This window comes from Podarcis bocagei, assembly GCF_964188305.1.
Source record: "Podarcis bocagei genome assembly, chromosome: 3".
In the NCBI taxonomy this organism is placed as follows: domain Eukaryota; kingdom Metazoa; phylum Chordata; class Lepidosauria; order Squamata; family Lacertidae; genus Podarcis; species Podarcis bocagei.
In genome coordinates, this window is record NC_138127.1 from 52,742,961 (window position 1) to 52,764,464 (window position 21,504).

General features: G+C 41.4%; 1 protein-coding gene and 1 long non-coding RNA gene across 6 annotated transcripts; one reads left to right on the forward strand and one right to left on the reverse strand.

Moving 5' to 3' along the window:
- The first annotated feature begins 65 nt into the window (after window positions 1–65).
- On the forward strand, window positions 66–7,963 carry LOC308583371. Its single transcript, XR_014006185.1, has 4 exons — window positions 66–655; window positions 749–812; window positions 2,523–2,597; window positions 7,809–7,963. It is a non-coding gene; the product is annotated as an uncharacterized lncRNA (long non-coding RNA).
- Window positions 3,257–21,502, reverse strand: RMND1 (required for meiotic nuclear division 1 homolog). Of its 5 annotated transcripts, none has more exons than XM_081187224.1 (13): window positions 21,361–21,502; window positions 20,818–20,907; window positions 19,362–19,435; window positions 15,466–15,574; window positions 13,941–14,016; window positions 13,010–13,049; window positions 12,032–12,132; window positions 11,119–11,225; window positions 9,843–9,907; window positions 9,670–9,746; window positions 7,970–8,090; window positions 6,114–6,230; window positions 3,257–4,831 (listed from the first exon to the last, which is right to left on the reverse strand). In XM_081187224.1, exons 4-13 carry the CDS (start codon window positions 15,566–15,568, stop codon window positions 4,799–4,801), a joined length of 840 nt encoding a protein of 279 aa, XP_081043350.1. In that variant the 5' UTR covers window positions 15,569–15,574; window positions 19,362–19,435; window positions 20,818–20,907; window positions 21,361–21,502; the 3' UTR covers window positions 3,257–4,798. The 5 variants fall into 5 exon arrangements, with proteins under 5 accessions (XP_081043350.1, XP_081043347.1, XP_081043349.1 ...); XM_081187221.1 differs by having other exon boundaries at window positions 19,362–19,873; XM_081187223.1 differs by having other exon boundaries at window positions 20,692–20,907.
- Between the last annotated feature and the right edge of the window lie 2 nt (window positions 21,503–21,504).

Below are 21,504 nucleotides of genomic sequence, written 5' to 3' on the forward strand. Positions count from 1 at the left end.
AGGGAAGGCAGGGATCTCTCAGAAGTGGAGCAGGCAGGGTAGGGGGTGACATCCCTTGCCTGCTCGCTTGCCGCCCGGGCCCAGCCTTCCCTCACTCAGCATTGGGGCCCGCAGGGCTGCATTCAAAATAAAAGCTGAAACTCCAGAAAACCACAAAGCCAACAAACTTGCAACTCGTGAAAAAGCAGCAGCACAACAAATTGAAAAAAGCAAACCAACTGCAAATGAATCAAAATCACAAGAAAACATAAAACAACACTGACCCTAATCCTAACCCTAACCCAGTCCTCTCCTCACTCCTCCCCTACCCCTGGCACGGAAGCTACGGCACCAGGGCTGCAGGCTTTGGATTCGCTTGCGAGCCCTCCCCCACCCCCAGCATGGAAGCTATGGCTCTGCTGGGGCGTGCATGCCCACAGAGAGGGCTCTGAGTGCCCTCTCTGGCATGCGTGCCATAGGTTTGCCACCACTGCTATATAGTCTAGCTGATCACTGCCTGAAAGGTTTACTGGAAGCACAGTAGTAAGTGTCGGGTGCGTAATAGGGCTTCTTTCACGATCACTAGGACTTGAGGCTGTAGCAGCTACCCATGGAATTGGACAAAATGCTGTTTTCCAAATATCCCAGCTAGACGCAATCCTTACATGCACTGAAGGTTTGTATAACTTCTAATAATCTTGCAAATTTTGAATTTATTTTTTTAAATACTTTGTTTGGGGATGTTAAATATTAGTGATTTTTTTCTTAGTGCCAAGATCAAGTTAGGACTTGCGAGAAACTTTTCTTAAGTATAAAACAGGAATGGGCCTTAGGTACGTAAGAGATCCATGCCCACTCAGATTTGTACACGTTGGGCTCAGTTTACACATTGAGGTGTGAGAGCTTGCTGGTTGCTTACATGCTATTGGGGATGGGCTCCCTTCTGTCAATTTTCAAGCCCTGAATAGAAAGAAGCCCTTTTGGGAACTCCGTTTTCCACAGCTGGAGCAATAGCCTCCACGCTTGGCTAGGGCAAACAGCTGCTTTAGAGCTATACAACTAGTAGTGCTAGGATGATGTGTTAGTGAGACATTGGCAGCACCTCTTCCCACTTATCTCCTGCCCCTTCAGGTAGTGATGAGTTGTGAATGCTGGAATAGAGCCTTTGGTTTTAAACAGCCTGAAAGCATCCTTTCACATGGTTGGTTGCTATGTGAACCAGTTTCTAGAGGGATAACCATATTCTGCAGCAAAAATTAGACTTCCTAGCGCCTTTTAAGCCTTAAATTTACTAGGGACAAGCTATATCACGGGTTCATGCAGCCTAGTGGTGTATTCTGCCGAGCAGCTCTGATTGCAAGATAGGTGTTTCCCTGGCCTGCTGTGATCCTTTAAATGGGATTAAACCTTCCACTCTTGTTTTGGATGGCAAAAATCAAAAAATTATATGGCAAACAAGAAAACCCTCTTAGGGTATTTTCATTTTGTCTGAAATTATTTCCTTTACATACTCAGTTTTCTCAAGTTATTAAAACCTCTAGGTGCTATTAGACACAGTTCTCAAATCCTCATCTATTTCAAATTCCTCTTGTCTTTTGCAGTATAGGAAATAAATTTGCTTGTTCTTCAGTACATTGAAATAAAATATGCAGACTCACAAATGGATGTTTTTCCAGAGAGATGCTAGAAAAGAGGAATTGTAGCATATGCACCACCCCGCCATAGTTACCTCACAGGTTTTCATATTTTGTGTGTGGTTCTGGATCTATAGTTCATCTCCATATATTCGTCATTAAGTAGAATAATTTTCTCTCCCTGTTACTGGTTAATCCATTGCCCCAGCTGCCAAACTAAAATACGTTTAGAAACCTGGGAAGAATTTTCCTCCCTTCACACTTGCTGGAATTAAGGAATTCATGGTTGTTATATGAACACAAACAATACAGTTGTGGACAAAGTTAGTAAAAACACGCTTCTTGTAGAAGTCTGGCTTATGGACTTTGTTTAGCTCACTACAGAATGAAAGATGAGCCTGGATCAGGCCAATGGCCCATCTAGTCCAGCATCTCCACAGAGGCAAACCAGATGCCTGCAGGAAGCCCATCAAGGGGGCCTGATCACAAGTAACCCATGTACTGTAATCAATCTGAAACCAGAATCTCTGTTACTGCAAGATGTGAAATAACCATGCTTAATAGTTGCTTAAAAATACAGTTAGCATTTGATACGTAATTCAGAAAGTAGATTGTGACCATAAAGCCCTGTTGACAAGGACACATGTTCTGGCACTTGCAAAATACAAATTTGTAATTAAAACCCTGTTATTCCAATTCAACCCATAAATGATAGAACTGAACCTTTTGATAAATTGTACTTCAGTGGAGTCTCTGAGCTCTCTTTGAAGTCCCCCCATTTTAAGAACAGTCAAGCGTCCCATCATTAAGCAAGAAAAGGGATTAGATTCAGGATAATTTGAAGGATATCAAAGCTGCTACCCAGGATGTTAAGCCCAAATTTCATCATTCAACTATGTTTATTTCCAGTTCATGTTGCCTTTCAGAAGTGGTTCAGTAACTTGTTCAACCCACTAAGAAGCAGTTCAGATACATTTCGTACAGGTAATCAAATTCTTTTGAGTGCTACATGAAGTGTAAAATGAGAATATTCAAATGTTTAAAACATGTCGTTTCCTTGTACTAGTAACACACCCTACAGAAGTTTGTCATTTCACTTGACCAGAAGAAAAACAAGCACACGCTAAGCCTTGCTGGTATGCTGCCCAAAATGGTGCCCTTGTTCTCTCTCTCTCTCTCATGTAGCATTTTAGGTACTCTGCATGCAATGAAGCACTATGATGAGTGTTTCTCAGCTCCCTCTTCAAATGTCTGGCTGCCAGTGGTGGTGGGAGAAACTCGTAATAACCTATCAAATCGCAAGTGTACTTGTAACACTACAGCAGGGAGATTTTGCCATGTGAATGCTGTTTTTGGTGGGCGTACTGCTGGAGTGGGCCACCCTCAGTCTGCTTTTGTGTGTTCCCTAGAGCTATCTGACTTATTTTCCTCATACTTGTACTTGTTGTGATGAGGAGAGAAAACACTAAGTGAGAAGAGGAAGAAATATATATTACCACAACCATTTCTTGCACGCACGCACACACAAACACATTCACATTCCCCTACCTCCAAAGTAGTATGTGACACTTGGGGGGGGGGGAATTGCCCACTCCTGGTGTACTTCAAAATGCATAAAACCACAAAGTTTGATAACTACTGACTTAGAGGGGAAAAAGATGATGAAATTTTTTATTACTATTAGCTATAATTTGACCACGCACTTCCTTTAGGATCCCAGGGCAACAAATAGATAGGCAGTTAAAATCTTGAAGGGATACAAAACAGTATCAGCAAAACAATTTAAAATACATAATTCACAGTACAGACAAGGAAGAACGTCATCAGCCATTTTCACCCTTCCCCAAAGATCCAGATAAACAAATAGGCCTTTAGCTGTCAGTGGAATGATGTTTGTGCAGGGAAACTAACTCTTAGGAGAAGATCCATAGGGTGCGACAGTGGAGAAAACCTTATTCCCATGTTTTCATTTTGACAAAGCCTGTTGGTTGGAGATTTCAAGTAGGACTAAGACATCTGTAAACATTTTGATGAAATTTATGCCTACACATTTATTAGTCCCGCTTGAAATCTCTCATAAGCAAACTTGATAACTGTTGCTCCTTGGAGAAGTAGGTTAAAGTCAATCTGAACTAGCTAGGTGCTTCTGATTGAAGAGACCGTCATATTTAGTGCATCATCTGGATAGAAATTTTGGGGTCATTCCAAATTTGAATATGGTTTATTTAGATCAGGACAGCGAAATAACTAATCAGAAAGAAACTGTTTGTGCTTGGTGTGGGGAGTTGAGATAAATGCAGGATAACTTACTTTCTGAGTCCTTTTTCCAATTTCCTACAAAATACATTCTCTTTTGTCCATGTCTCTAGAGTTAGAAGAGACAAATGCCCTCATCCTCAAAAGAATCTCCTAACTTCCTGGGACAGTTACTGGTTTTTCTGTTTATGGATTCAGTTTCAAGACTGAACCAGTTCATCAGTTTGGGCTCCTACTTCTGGCCCAGGCCAAGAGCCAGTTTATACTTGGCAGTGTAACATGGACATGTTTTTCCTGAGCTGTTCCTATGTATGCTGCAGACGGGGGGAAACATGTTTAAATCTTTCCCTATTTAAAAAAACTGCACAAAACAAATTAGCATGTTTGGGAGAAGAGTTCAGCCTATTTTTCTCCCAACACACTTATTTTTCTATGGATAACTTATTCCCCACATACACAGTAGTACAATACTGGAAGCGCTTCCCTCAATTCTGGCAAATGTGTCACAGTTGTGGCAAAATACGCACCACACAGTGAGACATAACCCATATAAAAGCCTTATTTTACATGGCACAGACTACTGCATCATTACATAATTTCCTGCTATACAGCAGATAAAAAAACTAAAGCTGTGGGTACAGCTTTAGTAAGCCAGTCTTTGGTTGTCTGCTTTCTAAACAAAGGTACAATATCTTAAAGAAGGATCAATATACTCTGAATCATGATTTCTTGGAAACAATCCCCAATTCAAGCTTTGGTTTAACCTCAGTGAATTCAATTGTTTTGTTAGCAGCAAGTGTCCATACATTTATTATAACACTTGCTGAACTTTTCAGAAGTGTGAAGAATAAAGTTGAAGTCCAGCAAACACAAGGCTGTTGGGATTATCTTCACAATCTTCTCAAACTTCTCTTATCATTCACAAGTTATCAGAAAAGAACTCTGCCAAGTTCAAACATGACCTGCAAAAGAAATAGAATTTTATTATATTTTTTTCCAAGTGTTTTCATTGGTAATGAAAGTCAACAGATCCAAACTCTTCCTTACAGTGGTATTTAAAACCACACTTAAAAAAACACACACCCTAATGCTAAATAATACAAATAGGGCCCCTTACTCCAGCACAAGCAATCTGTTCAGCAGCTAAAGGCAAAGGGATGGTTAACATTTTCATAAGTGACGGAAGATTCTAATGTTGCTCACTCACCCATATAAGCCTGGTGGCTAGAAAGATAAAGAAACAGTACTATTCATGCAAGCAAAGGCCTCTGTAAGTCAGAGGTAGGCAGGTGGGGAGGGGATAGGATGACAGGATAACAACCTTCTTTCAGACACTGACTTAAAAGGTGGTCACTGAACAGCTCCTTTCATCAGCAGGTACTACTTGAATTGCTATTCAAAGTCTTCTGCTTTGCTCTCGCACTTGCACCTCAGTGTGTGGAGACTGACTGGGGCTCTGATTTTGTACATAGCAGTTCCTTAACTGGAGAGAACAGTTCCCAGCCATTGCTTGACTTAACAGGTGTAACTGCTGTTGATTGCCCCCAGAAACCAAATGCATTTGTAGTTTGCGAAATAAAAACTACACACATTCCAGTAACACGGGAAGGAGGTAATTACAGATCAATATGCATTCTTAACTTAGAAATGCATCATGTGACATAGAAAACAGTGTAGACAATGTAACTTGTGGCTTTCAGGGCATGTAAACTCAGAAAGCCATGAATACGCTTGGCACTTGAACTACATGCAGGTTACATACCATCCCATGATGGAATTTTGTGATGTGAAGACGTCCTAGATGACTAATTTTGATTTCTTCTTACATATAGGTAAAAATTATGCTGGTGCAGCGTAGTGGCCAAGTTGCTTGTTCAAATCTCATTTAATCAAAGTCCCTATTCTCTCAGTTTCAGTTCGGCATTTATGATTTAGGGATAATACTGGCCTACTTTATAGTTCTGTTGCCAGAATCATCAAAATAATGTGTGTGAACCATTTTGAACACTAGAGTGTGCTATATCTACATAAATTCCTAGAGGATATTTACAAACTTCTCCCCAACTTTCCCTCATCATGTTTAATTAAATTGAAATTGTATCAAGACGTGATTCAGTGAACTTGCTAACATTATAGGAAGTGATATACTGATTGTACTCACAAGGAAAGAGCTCAATACATGTTTGTTTCAACAAAGCTGTTAAGTTCATACTAGTGCACAGCAGCACATTGTTGCAGACTTACCTCTATGGTGATGAGTATCACTATCATCCACTCTAAACGCAAAGCATGTTTTTCACTCAAATGATTTCTCATCAAATCTGTCAGCTCTGTGCAGTGCTGGAGCTTTTCATTCACCACCTGCAATAGAGGAACTGATACTTCAGAAATCCTTGGGTAAACAACTTGTTCAAGGTATTCTCACCTAAACAGCTTATCCACTGAATGGGGCTTAATGAACATACTGAAGTTTGATGAACTATATCAGAACTGATGTTTCTATTAATGAATGCAGCAGAGCACCCAACACCATAAAGTTAGCATTAGGAGTTTTGACATCTCAGTGTTAGCAGATTTATTGAACTGTCGTTTACAAATATAGACCACAAGGACTACATCAGCCGGAACTTTGTTCATTAATAGTTACTAAAATTGAACAGTTTCTAAAGTTTTGGGTTTAAGTAATGGAAGATGAAGGCAAAATCCAACTCAATCCAGTGCAAAGCGTCAACTTGTAAAGGATTCCCATAGACTTAACTGAACTATAATTTCTCCTCCCCTACATGCATGTGTGCATAAGCATGGGATAGCTGCAAACCATGAAGAATGAATTAGAAATGACTGCATTCCTCTCATATCTCCATCAAACACTCCTGTCTGTTCAATCAAGTGACAATCAAGCTGGACTGCCCTAACTGCAACATATTTTCAAAATAATGTCCCTTTCAAATGCATTTTAGCAAAAAGAGTGCAATTTTGGACTCTTATCACCTGGAGGGCAAAAATCATCACTTCCTCAAGACCTTGTTTACATAATACAGCTCCTAGTTCTTACCAATGGAGACCCTTTTTCAAACCAAGTACCAGCCACATAGGAATCAGAGAAACTCACTAATGTAAGACTTGTACAGGCCTGCCAGAGTTTTCACAGGCAGCTATGGAACCACACCTATCAGCAGGAACAGCAGTTAATAGATTGTCAAAAGATTCATTGTGATAAGCAGATTAATATTCTTTAGGAGAGAAAACCTGGCTTCATGGGAATCAGGTTACAGACGCCGCTAACCCAGAAATAGTACCTCGGGTTAAGAACTTTGCTTCAGGATGAGAACAGAAATCGTGCAGTGGCGGCGGGAGACCCATTAGCTAAAGTGGCACCTCAGGTTAAGAACAGTTCTTAACCCGAGGTACCACTATAACGCGGGATGAGCTTGCTATATGAGAAAACTATACTGTAATTAACAAAATTAAATACAATACCAGCAAGCCAGCTCTGAGTAGGAATGGAAAAAAACTGGACATATTACCCAAGAGAAAGAGAGAATAAGATTTCCAAATAGTTCACCTTGCTAAGAAAGCAAACAGAATACTAGTTTACTACTGGGATTGGGTTTTTTTTGTTTGTTTAAAATTAATGGCATGAAGCCCCAAACCACGTAATGTTCTGCATGTGCACTGCCCCATGGAAGCCCTTTGCTCCTAGAAAAGATGCTCCCAAAATTTGGTGGACCCTCTGGAATGGCCTGTAAAGAGGGTAGTATATACCCTGTGAAGTGGGAAGAATCAACAATCCCCCAGCCAATACTAGGCAGAAGTATCTTCTAACTACACATGGGTCACTTTGAGTCCATGCCCATATTCTTGCTCATCAACAATGAAATACTTGTACACATCAAGTGCCTTTATTTACTTAAATTTATGTCCTGTCTTTCCTCCAAGAAGCCCAAGGTGGCACACACGACCAAGATGACCAAGAAAACAGAAGAAGAAAATGGAGAAGGATGAAAAGTTTAAGCCTTCTTTGAGGTGAACCAATCTGTGAACAATTGGCAAAAACTGAAGTTTTTGCTGAGGCAGGAAAGCTGGAATTGTGTGCCTACCTTAACTCTGCGATTAATGCTGAGAAACTGGCAAGTTTTATCATATAACTGTTCAAGATGCTCTCTATCCCAATAGAAATCTGGAGTCATCAGCAGGTCGGAACTCAGATTTATGCGGTGCCTGAGGAAAGGTAGGTAAATACATAGATTCAGAGCAATTATGGGTGGTTCTTCCCTCCTAATCTGAGTTAATAATTATACCTAGGTGGTTCAGATGTAATGCCAAACCATGGTTTGACACAAAATGGATAAGCACTGGAAAACTCTCAGGCTTACACAATCCATTTTTCTATCACATGCTACAGCTGCTTCACTTGCTTGAAGAAAAATAATAATTTTCCAGTACCAACAAAATGGCAACCTATGGTGTGCCTCACACCAGGAAAATATGATTTTATCAGAGTGAAAAGGGGGTATTTCAGGCTCCTTTTTGTGCCAAACCATGAAGGCTCTATGAAGGCTATACTGGTCACTCAAAACAAAGTGATGATTTTCGTATTCCCTTATGGGCTTCTTTGAGAGGAAGCCTGGACTATAAATTTAAAAAGTAAATATTCATTACTTTAAAAAGGTACAAATTTAATTAAGAAATTGGGTGGGATTCACCTAATGAATCCTGTCAGTGGAAGTCCTGCAGAAGGGGTTCCACAACAGGGCTCCCCCCCCCCCACATGCCCCCCCATTGGCGCAGGAGAAGCTTCAGAACAGCACATGGAAATTGTTCTGTCTGGCACACTGATACACTTGCGCAGATGGAACTTTTGGAATAGCAGGACATTGAATTCCACCCATTATTTTTGAACAAACAACTATGTTTGTTACTGAACCGCTTTTTTCCCTTGACTACACTATCCTACCAATAAGATCTGGAAACAATCCTGCTCTCTGGTTAAGACCTGTTCCTGCAGCAGGACTTCTCATGATTAGTACTTCTCAGTGGTACTTCTAAATTCTTATGATTAAAGGATTTAGGGCTTATCTCCCATCTCTAAACAAAAAGAGATTCCCTGCTCTCAGCAGCTGATCTAAGCTTTATTTACCATTACCCTTCACAAATCATACAGGTCTATTACAGACATTCCTAGAAACAGGATTTGGGGAAAATACAGAACTTGTTAAGGTTATAACAGACACACTTGCTTATGCTCTTATCACATATGAAGGCTTAAGTGCAGCTGCACTGTACACTGTAGCTCTTAAAAACTGTTACAATAAATCCACAATGTTATTCAATAAGATTTCCATTCAACTGAAGATTCTAGTTTCATGTTTAATAAACACCAGTTAACAGGGTACGTATTTCCAAGTGTTTAGATAATATGGTGCTAACTGGGGTGTGTAGGAAGAGACATGACTGCATTGTGCTCTTCTACTGTATTTAACATTTTTGTTTCTAATCCTTGGTGCCCTAAATCGATCCACCTCTTGCAATTAGTAGGCTTGACTTTGGGTGTGAGCTTAGGATATCTTTAAAAAGATGATGCTAGATTTCTATAGGAAGTTTTGCTTCTTAAAAGGGAACCAATAACTGTGTTGGTAGTGAAGGCAGGGGATAGAAAACGAAGGTGGCTGGAAGTGAAGGATCAAAATATATTGTAAACGTCTTCAGGATGCCTTGTGGGAAGCTATTTATAATTGAAATAAATAACAACGAAGTGTCCTGGGAATTAAGTTAAGTTTCCTTGTTTTAATGAAGATACCTCAACGCAAATAATTCCCCAATTTTCTGCATCACATCAGCATGAGAGAGCTTCACCTTCCTTCTTGACTTTAGTATCTGTTAAAAAGAAAGTAGTGAGACGTTAAGAGTGAATATATGTTGCAAATAGCTCAATTTAATAATAGTACGTAAGACCAATGAAGTAGTGAATACCTCAGGTATTGACTGGATAGATTCTACAAAATTATCCAATGATGATTCCCAAATTGCCAGCTTCACTACATTAGGGAAAAGTACAAGAGATTTATTATTCAAGTTCACTACCCTTTAATGTTATCACAAAACCAAGTCCCTACTTTCAAATACCGTATTTTTCCGTCTTTAAGACACCCCCAAGTATAAGGACACCCCCCCATTTTTGGGGACTCAATTTTAGGAAAACAAGGGGAGATGGTCCAAAGTTGTTGAGCCTCTCCCCCTACACAGCTGCAGGCAGGAAACACTCCCTGCATCATTTCCCACGTGCAGCGGCATCAGGGGAAGTTGCACTCACACCAGCCATCCGGTTGACGGGAGTGCAACCTCCCCCAATGCCGCCGCACGCGGGAAATGACCCAGGGAGCACCCACCATGTGCAGCAGCATTGGGGGAAGTTGCACTCCCGCCAATGAGCTGGCTGGCTGCACACAGCTTCTTCCCCCCCCCCCCAGCAGATGCGGGCAAGAATCACCCCCCAGATCGCTCGCTGCGGCATTGGGGGAAGCCACGCTCCTGCCGACTGGCTGGCTGGTAGCACACTGCTCCCCCCCCCCCATATGCCACTATCCGTGTATTGGATGACCCCAATTTTTTAACATGATTTTTGAGTCAAAAAACCTCGTCCAATATATGGAAAAATATGGTATATGATGTCTTCGCAAGGAACCTAAAAAATGAAAGCTTGAGGGCCAAAACAGATGTCAGGTGGGAGACTTGCAATCAGACTTCCCAGTTGTTAGGAATTAAAAACAAACTTTAAAACAGCAATGGAGTAGGGATGTCCAGGTTTTATTCTAGAAGTGACAGCAGGTAATAGGTGCTAAACTCCCAATCTAAATCCTCCCCACCACAAATTATTAGCCTTAGGCTACTTCCTGCAAAGCTGAATTGCTTTAAGTGGCACTGAACTCTAGAAGTAACTCAAGAAATTGTTTATCATTTGAATTTGATATCAAGAAGGAATTGTCCAAAACAGACATAGCAACACACATTTTAAGGATACTTTATCAGTGTACCTCTGTAATGATCTCTGAAGTTCACTTCAAGTTCTTTGCATCATGCCGAAGTAATACTACTATACATAACTTATCTCTGGTGCACATTCCCAAGCTATCCTCATACACACATTTTAGGTAACACTTTGGGGGAAAGTTTTTCGCAGCACATGCTACACATCCCAAATTCTGATGCAAAATGCTGCTTAAAAAGCCTGATGCAATATATCACTTACCAGAAAGGCAAAGAGCATTTGAAAAAGCAAACTTCTCTAGAGTAATTTCATCAGGATCTAGTTCCGAATTTATCAGGATTTCTCCTCTATGAAGCTTTGACTGTGCTCTGTAAAGAGCAAGAGGAATACTTTAATTGACCACATGCACCAAAACAGAATATGCCTAGTATGAATCCATGACACATAGGAACTAGCTATACTATACTTTAAAAACAAAAACAAATCAGAGCACCTAAGAACATGCTTAGTTCCCGTCACAGATAATGGAAGAAAACTTCAGACTTGTTGAGCTTCTTTTTCAACTCTATTTGTCAAGCAAGAAAAGCTCTTCGCCTGAACAGGGAGTTTCAAAAGCTGCTTAGCAAGTTATTTGGGATTTTTTTTTTAAAAGGGCCAAGTATATATGCTGGCTGACTGAGGCGGCAGAACTCTCAGTGGCCCATTGCAATTCCTTTCTGAGGTTAGTTGCATCCACCATTACTTTCTCTTAAGTTAGTGCAGGTGATTCTTAAGGTTAATTTATCTTGGAATGAGTGTCAGTTGGTGCAGACTGAAGATACTGGTTGGATGTGTGCCATCGCTTGCTGATCCATGTCCCTTGTGGCTTATAAAGGGACCAATGAAGTTATTAATACAGTACCTCATTATGAGAGGCAGTGGTCCCCAGTTCCCTAAAGGTTTTTTTTTATTATTTAAATAAGTATATTTTTGTGCTCCCTGTCTCAAAGATGGCAATGGCAATACTTTCTTACTTTGCAAAGGAATTGCAAATGCAGCTTTATTACAAAGATTATGGGAGGTCTAAACAAGCTGGCAGAGTAGCGTAAATATTTAGCAATGTTTTCAGGAAACAAATACATGCAAGAAGCTACATTGAACAGAAACTAGCACTTGATGGCATACAAACACTTACTCTCCTAATCTGTAGTTCATCTCTTCATTTTCCCAGTGAACAAGCGCAACTTCATATGGCTGAATTTCATGCCTTTCCAGCATTTGCATGATACTCTTAATCTAGAAAAGATCCTGCATATTAGAATTGCTGACAAATGCTAGGAGGTCATCATATAAACCTGCAGGCTAACAGTCATGGTGCCTTCAGCCAGTTTTGAAATACCATGGAGAGGGAGGGTGGAACTGCACATCACAAGGAAAACAACTCCAGCTTTTCCTTACAATGCAAATACAAGGGCAGAGAGAGGCATACTTACAAAGGGAGAATTGACCTAGGAGAGGAGATGCTTCACACTTCCCATCTCTCAATCCCTCCCCCAGAAAATGGTCTCAGGCAGTTTTTGTTTTTTTCTTAATCTGGGCTCTGAAACTGGAAGCAAGCCCATTAGAGGAATAAACCTTAAAAAGAGGAGGGTGTGCGAAGGAAGGCTAAAATGGTATGTGTGAGAGAGGTTAAGCATCCCTGCCTCCTACTTCTTTCCCCCCTACAAGCAACCTCTGACACCACACTTCTGTAACTTTGCTAGGCGCAGATGTGGGACTCTGTGCTTGCAAAGGCAAAATGTAACTCTCAGAGTCTGGCTCTACTTTGCACATGGCCACGACCCATAATATCTTCTGTCTCATCTCATCGATTTCCTACAATTTTCTACACTGACAACATTGTCTTTATTCTCAAATAATAACTTGCAGAAATACATCATTGTGAATAACTTAGTTTTTTTAAAAAATTAAAAGCATCAAAAGACATGGGACAAAAACTCCCACTGCCCTTCATATACAATTTTTAAAAAAACTGAAAAATTAGACTGTAAAATGTAAAAAGATACATTAATAGCATTTGCTAAATCTACACTTAAATCTAGCCAAACCATTTTATTTTGTGGAACTGCAAAGACCAATGGAGTTTACCTCATAAAATTTGGCTTCCACTTACTGTTTTTTCTTCAACATTCCAGAACACAACAGATCCTTCCCTGTATGAACAGAATTTCAAGGTGGTGTTAGCACAGATTATGTTTCATGCTTACATGTGTATTTCTTGGCAAGAATAAATACTCTATTCTAGATAATGATGGAGAAGAATTTAGTTTGTTCCACTTTAAGTGAACTGACATAATTCACACCCAAATTAATACACAATCAAAACAAAATTATACTTTTAAGATTTTAGTGGCAATACGTGGCTCAGAAACATACAGATGCATACACTGAGGGGAAAATACATATTTAAATAATATTTTGTGATTAAAAATTAAGTACATAAATACAATTTTTAATGGACTTTTAAAAAACCCAGAATAAGGCAGAAGCAGCATGGAATCAATTTATGACTGTACTGATGTGAAACTGACGCAGACTGAATATAGACTGTTAAACCTACAGTCCTCAACTCATCCAAAATTTTAAATCTTAGTTATCTGGCTTCATGTGATCAATTAACCAATTACGATGGTGATGGTGTGTTTATGAGGGTTCAGAAAATATTAAATAGCTTTAAAAAAACTTTTAAATGGTTGCAATTATTTATTCTCAAAAAAATATAGAGTGCAGAGGCTGGCCATCACATAGTACAATTCTATACATATCTAGAAAGGCATGAAATTGCAGTTGTCAGTCCTTGCCCCTGTACTCATTGGGAATTACTCTGGAGTTTGTGTATAGCTGATGGCCTTAGGAAAGCGCTGCCACCCCAGCCTCCTTCATTACAGCAAAGAGGGAGGGGAAAAGATCTGTAGTTGCTTGGGGTTAAGGCCTTTTGAAGCCCAAGTCCCAGAGTTGCTATCAAGCTAAGCAATAAAACCTATCATTTTGTGTTACAATAATTTTTTTAGTTCACATGCACTTTATTGCTGGGCATTGTTTACCTGAAGAAAAAAATTATTCCAGGATCACATTCTTTCGCTGAGCTTTCTGTACCAATCACCAAAACGTTTGCTGCATCTTGTTTAAAAGAAAGCAGATTTAGAATCATATTCTGAGACACAGAAACAGCGTTTAAAACCCTGTAAAACATTTACCCTACAACCCCAGATATAATTATCTGGGCTAAACCCCACTGAGAACTGTGGTGATTACACCTAAGTAAAACTACTGGGTTGCATTGCATGTGTCCATTTAATATACAGTCATACCTCAGGTTGAAGTAGCTTCGGGAGAAGTATTTTCGGGTTGCGTGCTGTGGTCAAAATGATGTCACGTGCATGCGCAGAAGCAGCAAATTGCGACCCGCACACACACGGGTTGCGTTTGCTTCTGGATGCGAACGGGGCTCTGGAACGGATCCCATTCACATCCAGAGGTACCACTGTAGTCCTATTTCAGAACCTCTGAAATGTTAAAGGTACCACCTGCTGATGTGGGGAGAGAGAGATTTGGCCTGCTTGAGTCCATAACAGTTCCTAGTACAGTGGTACCTCGGGTTAAGAACTTAATTCGTTCTGGAGGTCTGTTCTTAACCTGAAACTGTTCTTAACCTGAAGCACCACTTTAGCTAATGGGGCCTCCCGCTGTCGCTGCGCAATTTCTGTTCTCATCCTGAAGCAAAGTTCTTAAGCCGAGGTACTATTTCTGGGTTAGCGGAGTCTGTAACCTGAAGCGTCTGTAACCCGAGGTACCACTGTATACTGAAAACAGAATTAGGGGTTTGAAGTACTCATACAGCTCCACACCTAAGCCTCAAGCCCTTTAGCACTATATAGCACAGCAGAGGAAGCTCTAGGATGGCTGGTGATGTGAATAGGAGTACTTCTATTGCATGCAGAATACACATGGCAACTTTTTCTTTTCACTTGTACATGTGTACAAGTGCTATTTTCAGATTAAAGATCTACAGGCATTGATGAAAAGAAATGCTGTCAACATCTGCAAATAAAAGTATGTTCAACAGTGGTATTGTTTTACCCTCTGATCTAGAGTGACAATTTATGTTCAGTTTAAGAACCAATAAGCCGTTATACGAGGCCCTTCCTCAGTTTACTCATGTAATAAATAATATCTCCGAATTACTTTACAATGCTTGCCTACCAAATTGCTCTTATGAATTTAAACAATATCAGAAAATATACAAGAAAGTGGAGAGGATTACCACAAAGAACAGGTCATAGGAAAATGTTTTGCCAATGTGCTTCTAAGTATTTAAAGTGTTTGTCTCATTTCAAAGCATTAGAAAGATTAAATAGGCATGCTTTTGGTGAAGTAGCAGCTAAGCCACATTACAGCATGCAATGGAGCATGTTTCAAGATGCATTTCTGTTCAGAAAGTTTTGAAAGAGAATTTTACAAGGTGATAATCATTATTCCACAGTTGATATAAACACTGCAATTTTATTACTAAGAGGAACTGTGTTCCATGCATTCAACAGAAGAGGGGCAAACTGTTCAGAGGTCTACCTCTAGGTAATGTTGTTATTTCAACATAGCCATATGACGTCAGATCATGGCATAGGGTACCAAGATTATATTCTTCTGCTGTTGCAAAGGCTGTGCACTGCATCAGATCCTGTGCCAAAGGAACAAAGTTTAATTTAAGAAAACAATCGAGTGATATATTTAGAGGACATTTATTTGGCTTATTCACCAGCACTGTGATACACTCGACTGTTCTATGACCCCTGGTATCAAAATGCAAATGTCACACAAATACTAGGAGAGCTATCCTAGGATTTTTGCTAATAGGTAAAATCACTGTGCTTCACAAATCCTATAATTAAGTTTCAAACTGCAAGCCTTTCATGAATACCATGGTATAAGATTCCATGTGTAAGATCTTGCAATAGGCTTATTTATTCATTTTGCCTGTTGAACAAGACCCTTTGGAAGCATCCTGGAGTTTGCAGGGTGTAGAGAGATGCAAAAGACTCAAATGCAATATGGCTATGATCCTATACAAACTTAGTTGGGTTGCAAGCCCAACAGATTTTGTAGGATTCAATTCCAAATAAATAAAACCAGGCTACAAGTGAAGTACTTGAGTAAATTACTGCCCAAATGTTTTATCCCCTTCTTTCTCTCCCCTTAAAAAGGCAGCATTATAAAGATTACTCTCATTTTCTGTAACTGGAATAAAGTATTTTTTTGTTAACTTCAGCACTTCATATAATCTAAAAAAATGTGTTACTGACAAGTATTTTGTTATCTGGTGTGTGTCAAGATTAACACTTGCCCTCGCAAAAAATCCAACATTAACATCCAGCAGGTGGTGCTCTGCATCAAAGAAAGAGACAATTTAGTAACTCCAAATGTTTTTATGTACTATAGTCTGAGTCAGTGCAATCTCTGGCACAAGGTTTTTCCATGTGGCAGCTTTCACTGAAGTAACCTACCCTTTCACCATGTCTGACACTTTGCCCTGTATTTTTGAGATGGAAAAAACCACAGCAACAGAAAAAGGTGTCTGCAAAACATTTATTTGTGTGTACGGGACGCGGGTGGCGCTGTGGGCTAAAGCCTCAGCGCCTAGGGCTTGCCGATCGAAAGGTCGGCGGTTCGAATCCCCGCGGCGGGGTGCGCTCCCGCTGCTCGGTCCCAGCGCCTGCCAACCTAGCAGTTCGAAAGGTACCGCTTACCAGCGGGAAGGTAAACGGCGTTCCGTGTGCTGCGCTGGCTCGCCAGATGCAGCTTTGTCACGCTGGCCACGTGACCCGGAAGTGTCTCCGGACAGCGCTGGCCCCCGGCCAATAGATGTGAGATGGGCGCACAAACCCCAGAGTCTGTCAAGACTGGCCCGTTCGGGCAGGGGTACCTTTACCTTTACCTTACGGTAATTACAACCCCCCAAACGTTTTGGGTGTTTAAAACATCAGTGTTTTCAGAAACCAACCTGCATTTCAGTGACATGGAAACTTAAGAGCATACTCCACACAGCACAATATGTGCGTGCATACACACACACACACACACACACACACACGTACACACAAACGCTTGTCGCAATGTAACTTGACCAGGAGCAGCACTTGGGAGATTGCATCACGAGTTACACAGAAATTTCACCGTATATAACAATTATGAAAAAAACGATGCTCTTTGGTGGAGGGAGCAAAAAAAGAACCTACCTAAGGCCAGTGCTTTTTTTCCTGGGGGTACGCATACCCCTACGCATTTTGTAAATCTTTGTACTTTTGTCCATTTACTGTATTTATTTTGAACTATAAAATGGTGATTTTCTTGAGTCAAAATGAGAGTAGCCCTAAACATTTATTATGAAAAAAAGTACTGCCTAGGGCCAAAGAAAAAGTTGGCAAGCTCTGGGGGAAACATTTTTATAAAAAGATGCTTGATTTGGAAAGAATGGTGGTTTTCTTTTATTTCTGGATGGGGTGTCTGTATTTTTCAGTTCCTGTAATGAGGATACTTGCAAGGGAGGTGGGGGCAGGTAGTGTAGCTTCTAAATCGGAAAGTACAGTGACTCCAGCCTGGGAGGAAGCCTTCTGTCTGATGAAAGCCCTTCTCTTTCTTTGAGGCAGGAGAGGTTTGGTGGGAAGATAAAAGCATTCTTGCCTGTGCTCAGAGTCACTTTTTGCACATTTCAGCTGACTAGTAAAAAATATTGTCAGGTATCAATTCCAGCTACAATTCGCATGCCTACTTCACAATGTGGTTCACTGCAGATGTTTAAAAAAGGAATGGTTTAGACCAGGGGTCAGTAAGGTTTATCTTGCCTGGCCTGTTCGGTCGCACGGTGATCCCTCCATGAGCCGGATCGCGTGCGTGCGATTTTTGGCCTCTGCGTCTGCACAGACGCGATTTTCGGCGCTGCAGAAGCAAGTCCCCGTGCCATGCTGCACCAGTTTAGCGCAGTGCGTGAGCAGGCAGCTCGGTTTGGGGGAAGCTCGTGGGCCAGTCAAATGACCTCTGCGGGCTGCTTCCGGCCTATGGGCCTTAGGTTGCTGACCCCTGGTTTAGACTGAGACTGGGAAAGTAGCCATAGTTTACTGTTAGTCTATATTGATACCATCTGTGAGCCAGCTAGGGTTTTCAGAGCTGTGCTCTACAGTGCAGCAGTGGCTAAACTGCTTTGGCCCAAGGGCTGCATTGACGGTCAACCACCCCGCTAAGGGTTATATGCCAGTGGCGTGCATAGATGACATATTCACATTTGTATACACACACTCTATACACACCCCCTCACCACAACGCATACACAACGCACATATATACTCTCACTAGACATGATGGTCTCTTGTCTCTCTCTCTGAAATATATGCATTCATACACTCTCACATATAAACACATGCACACACAGGTGCAGTCACATAACCAACATTTCCATGTCTGTCCACTCCAGGTGGCTGAAAACACTGCCTTTTACTTTGCAGAGTAAGCAGCTGTATTTCTCTCCACCCCACTTCAGCGCTGGAATGAAGGTAGGTAGAAATGCTGCCTTCTACTCTTAAAGAGCAGGCAGGGGGTATTTCTGATGTTAGAAGAGCCTTCTGCCTGCTCTTTATTTCTAGAGAGCAGCCATAGATTTCAGAGGGGCTCTCTGTAGCTGCCAGTCAGCCAATCAGTATTTACAGCAAGCCTCTTTGAAGACACGCTCCAAGGAACAATCAGCTGCTTGGTGCTGAAAGTACATCTTCAAAGGAGGTTGCCAAATCCACCAATCAGTTGATTGGCAGATACAGCTACCTCCTTTCAGATTTAACAGGTACCAATCACCTGATGTCATTATGAGTGGGTGCTCCTTCCCACCTGTCCAAGATGGCCTGCAGGGATTGAGGGAATTAGGAATCCAAATCACCATCCAGATTCAGCTCCCTATCCCTGAAACAGTTGCTTGCTGAGTATATTTAAATGCCACATCTATTCAAATACTGGTTTTCTTTTCACAATTTAAGCAGGTTCATTTTTGTTCTATCTAGGGTTTTTAACATGCATTTTAAGTGAATATTATTTTTAATTCACAGAGGGTCTTAAACTGTGCCTAGCAAGCCCCCTCACACCAAAACTGATGCAACATATCTTCAACAGCACTCAAATGCCACCACTAAGGCAGGAATGAAAATAGAAGTAACATGACAAGAGCCATAGGGACTTTAGTAAAAAGAAAACGAAAGCTCATATTTGTGCATGAATGCTCTTCCTTGGTCTGCAGTCATCGACACAGCCAAAGTTGAGGAATTGGGTCAAGAAAGAGTTCATGCTTTCATGGGCTGTCCCACCCTGTACTGTTAGGAAGACAGGAGTTTTCTCATTCCTGCATAATACTTGTTGTGAAACATTATTCTGGTCTTCATAACCCTTCAGTGTTATAAGTACTACACTTCAAAGTTTTAATACTTTACCTCAGTTTCAGACGGTAGTGGCAGATTAGCTCTAGATGGCTGCTTGGTCCTCGATGCTTTTGGTAGCCTTTTAGCTGGCAAAATATGTTGATTTGGCATAATTTTACTACTTGATAAAACTGAATAATGTCTATTTGGTATATCTGTAAATTTTCTCATACACTTTGCATTGTGCTTGAAACTTGTGTTTTTAAGAGCACAAAATTGTTCCCTGTGTGGTGGACAAACATGCATACTCAAATAATTCACAGTCTTTGCTGCAATAGGAACGTTAGCTTGTGGTCTCTGCCATTCCTTGGCTTGCACACAAAGCCTGCTTAAGCAAGAAGTTGTTGCCTCTGGAATGCACATACTGATGGATCTACATGCTAATAAAGAATTGCTTGACACCCCTTGAAGATTGTTGCTTGATGCTGAAAGCCCATATTTATGCAAGTGTTGGCAGTCGCTTGTTTTGTGTGAAGATCTAGCCAGGAATCTCAGTAGTTTAGTTGCCATCTTTTCACTGTGTCCTGAATGAGAGAGTTATAGTGCATCAACTTTCTGACAAGGAGCAATATTTATCATTTTATAAAAACAGTTCTGCACTACAGCAAGTCAATCACATCAATAATAGGGCTCGTTCTGCATTCATAGGCTCAGCTTCAAATGAAGCAAGCAAGGAAGACTGCAGCAATACATTTACTTTACCCACCACAGCAACATAATGGCCAAACACGGGGTCAGATCAAAATATTCTCATCAAAATATCTGTTCTCAAACATATTAAAATTTGGTTAACGGCAAACAGGGAGATGCATCTTTATTCCTTTTAGCATAACTTTAACCAGCCAAAGGTAAATAGTGCAGTCTATACTCAACAGAATCTGTGAGTCAGCCAATGACTAAGACAGTGAGTGTTCAGTTTCACCAACTGGGGAGCAGGATAGGCTAATAAATTAGACACATCATACACTGAAACACATTGAATAGCATGGTACTCTGACTGAATAAGGTCAAAATGTATTCCTTAGACCCTAGGTTCTTAGATTGTGGTGTGGCATAGGGCACCTAAAGGAAAATTATTTGGGAATGGCCCTACAGTAGCTGGGGTCCACTAGTGAAGGTTTGGCATTTCAGTCACCTCTGCCTTCATGTAGATGGCACAACTTTGCTGTGAGGTGTGAGGAGATGAAGTTATAGTGACAGAAGCTCATATGACACTTTCCACTTCTCCTCATCCCTGCAGGTGAGACTTGGCTCTGCTCAATGTACAGATGGAGGAGCTACTGCCATATTACCTAGCTTCAGGCCACATAAACACAGCTTTGTGAAAGAACTAGGCACTTGCCTGCATAAAGATTGTCAGCGCTGAGCTGGGTGGAATGGAATTACGGTAACTGAGAAGCAGAACCCAGTTCCAAGAGCTTGAGAAGTGCTGCCTTAATGGTCTATCTTGCATTTGACTGTCACTCACATGATCGTTCCCCCTACAACTGCCGGATATCTCAACACAGGTCCAATCTTTCCTTCACTGCAGAATTTTCTCCCTCAGGCCAGGCCATTCCTGCACCAATCATATTAGTATTATTTGGATCAGAAAAAGCTGGACTCCGGGGCCCCCAGGAACTACAGGATACATGGGAAATGCCCAGGAATCATGGGAGCCGTAGGGCCTCAGTATATTCCCAGCCTTGCCCTGAAACCCTCCCTTACAGCGCCCAGGTGACAGGTGAAATTAAGGGTGAAACCCACACCGCTTCCCGCATTCATGCCAGAGCGCCTCCATTCCTCCCACTAACAAGACCGGAAGGTTGCGGGGAAGGACTCCGCTGGGAACCATATTGCGAGCGCAAGAGGCGACCCGCCGCAGGTGACCATCACAGTATCCGATTAGGGCGTTTTAAGCGGGTGCGGGAGGAATGACCCCCCCCCGCTCGCACTCTGCCCCATGCGCGCGCCCCAAACACCATCCAATCAGAGGGAGACCCAGTTCCACGCGCAGGAGCCTTTTACCAACCTGGCGTCGAAGCACAAGGTGGGAGGAGGACCCGCTCTCTCCACGGAGGGCCGGCGGAGCCACAGAGTCAGCCCCGCCCCCTCCGTCTGTGCGGTTGACGCGCGACGTCATATTCCCCGCCCAAGAGCGCCGATGAAGGTCGCC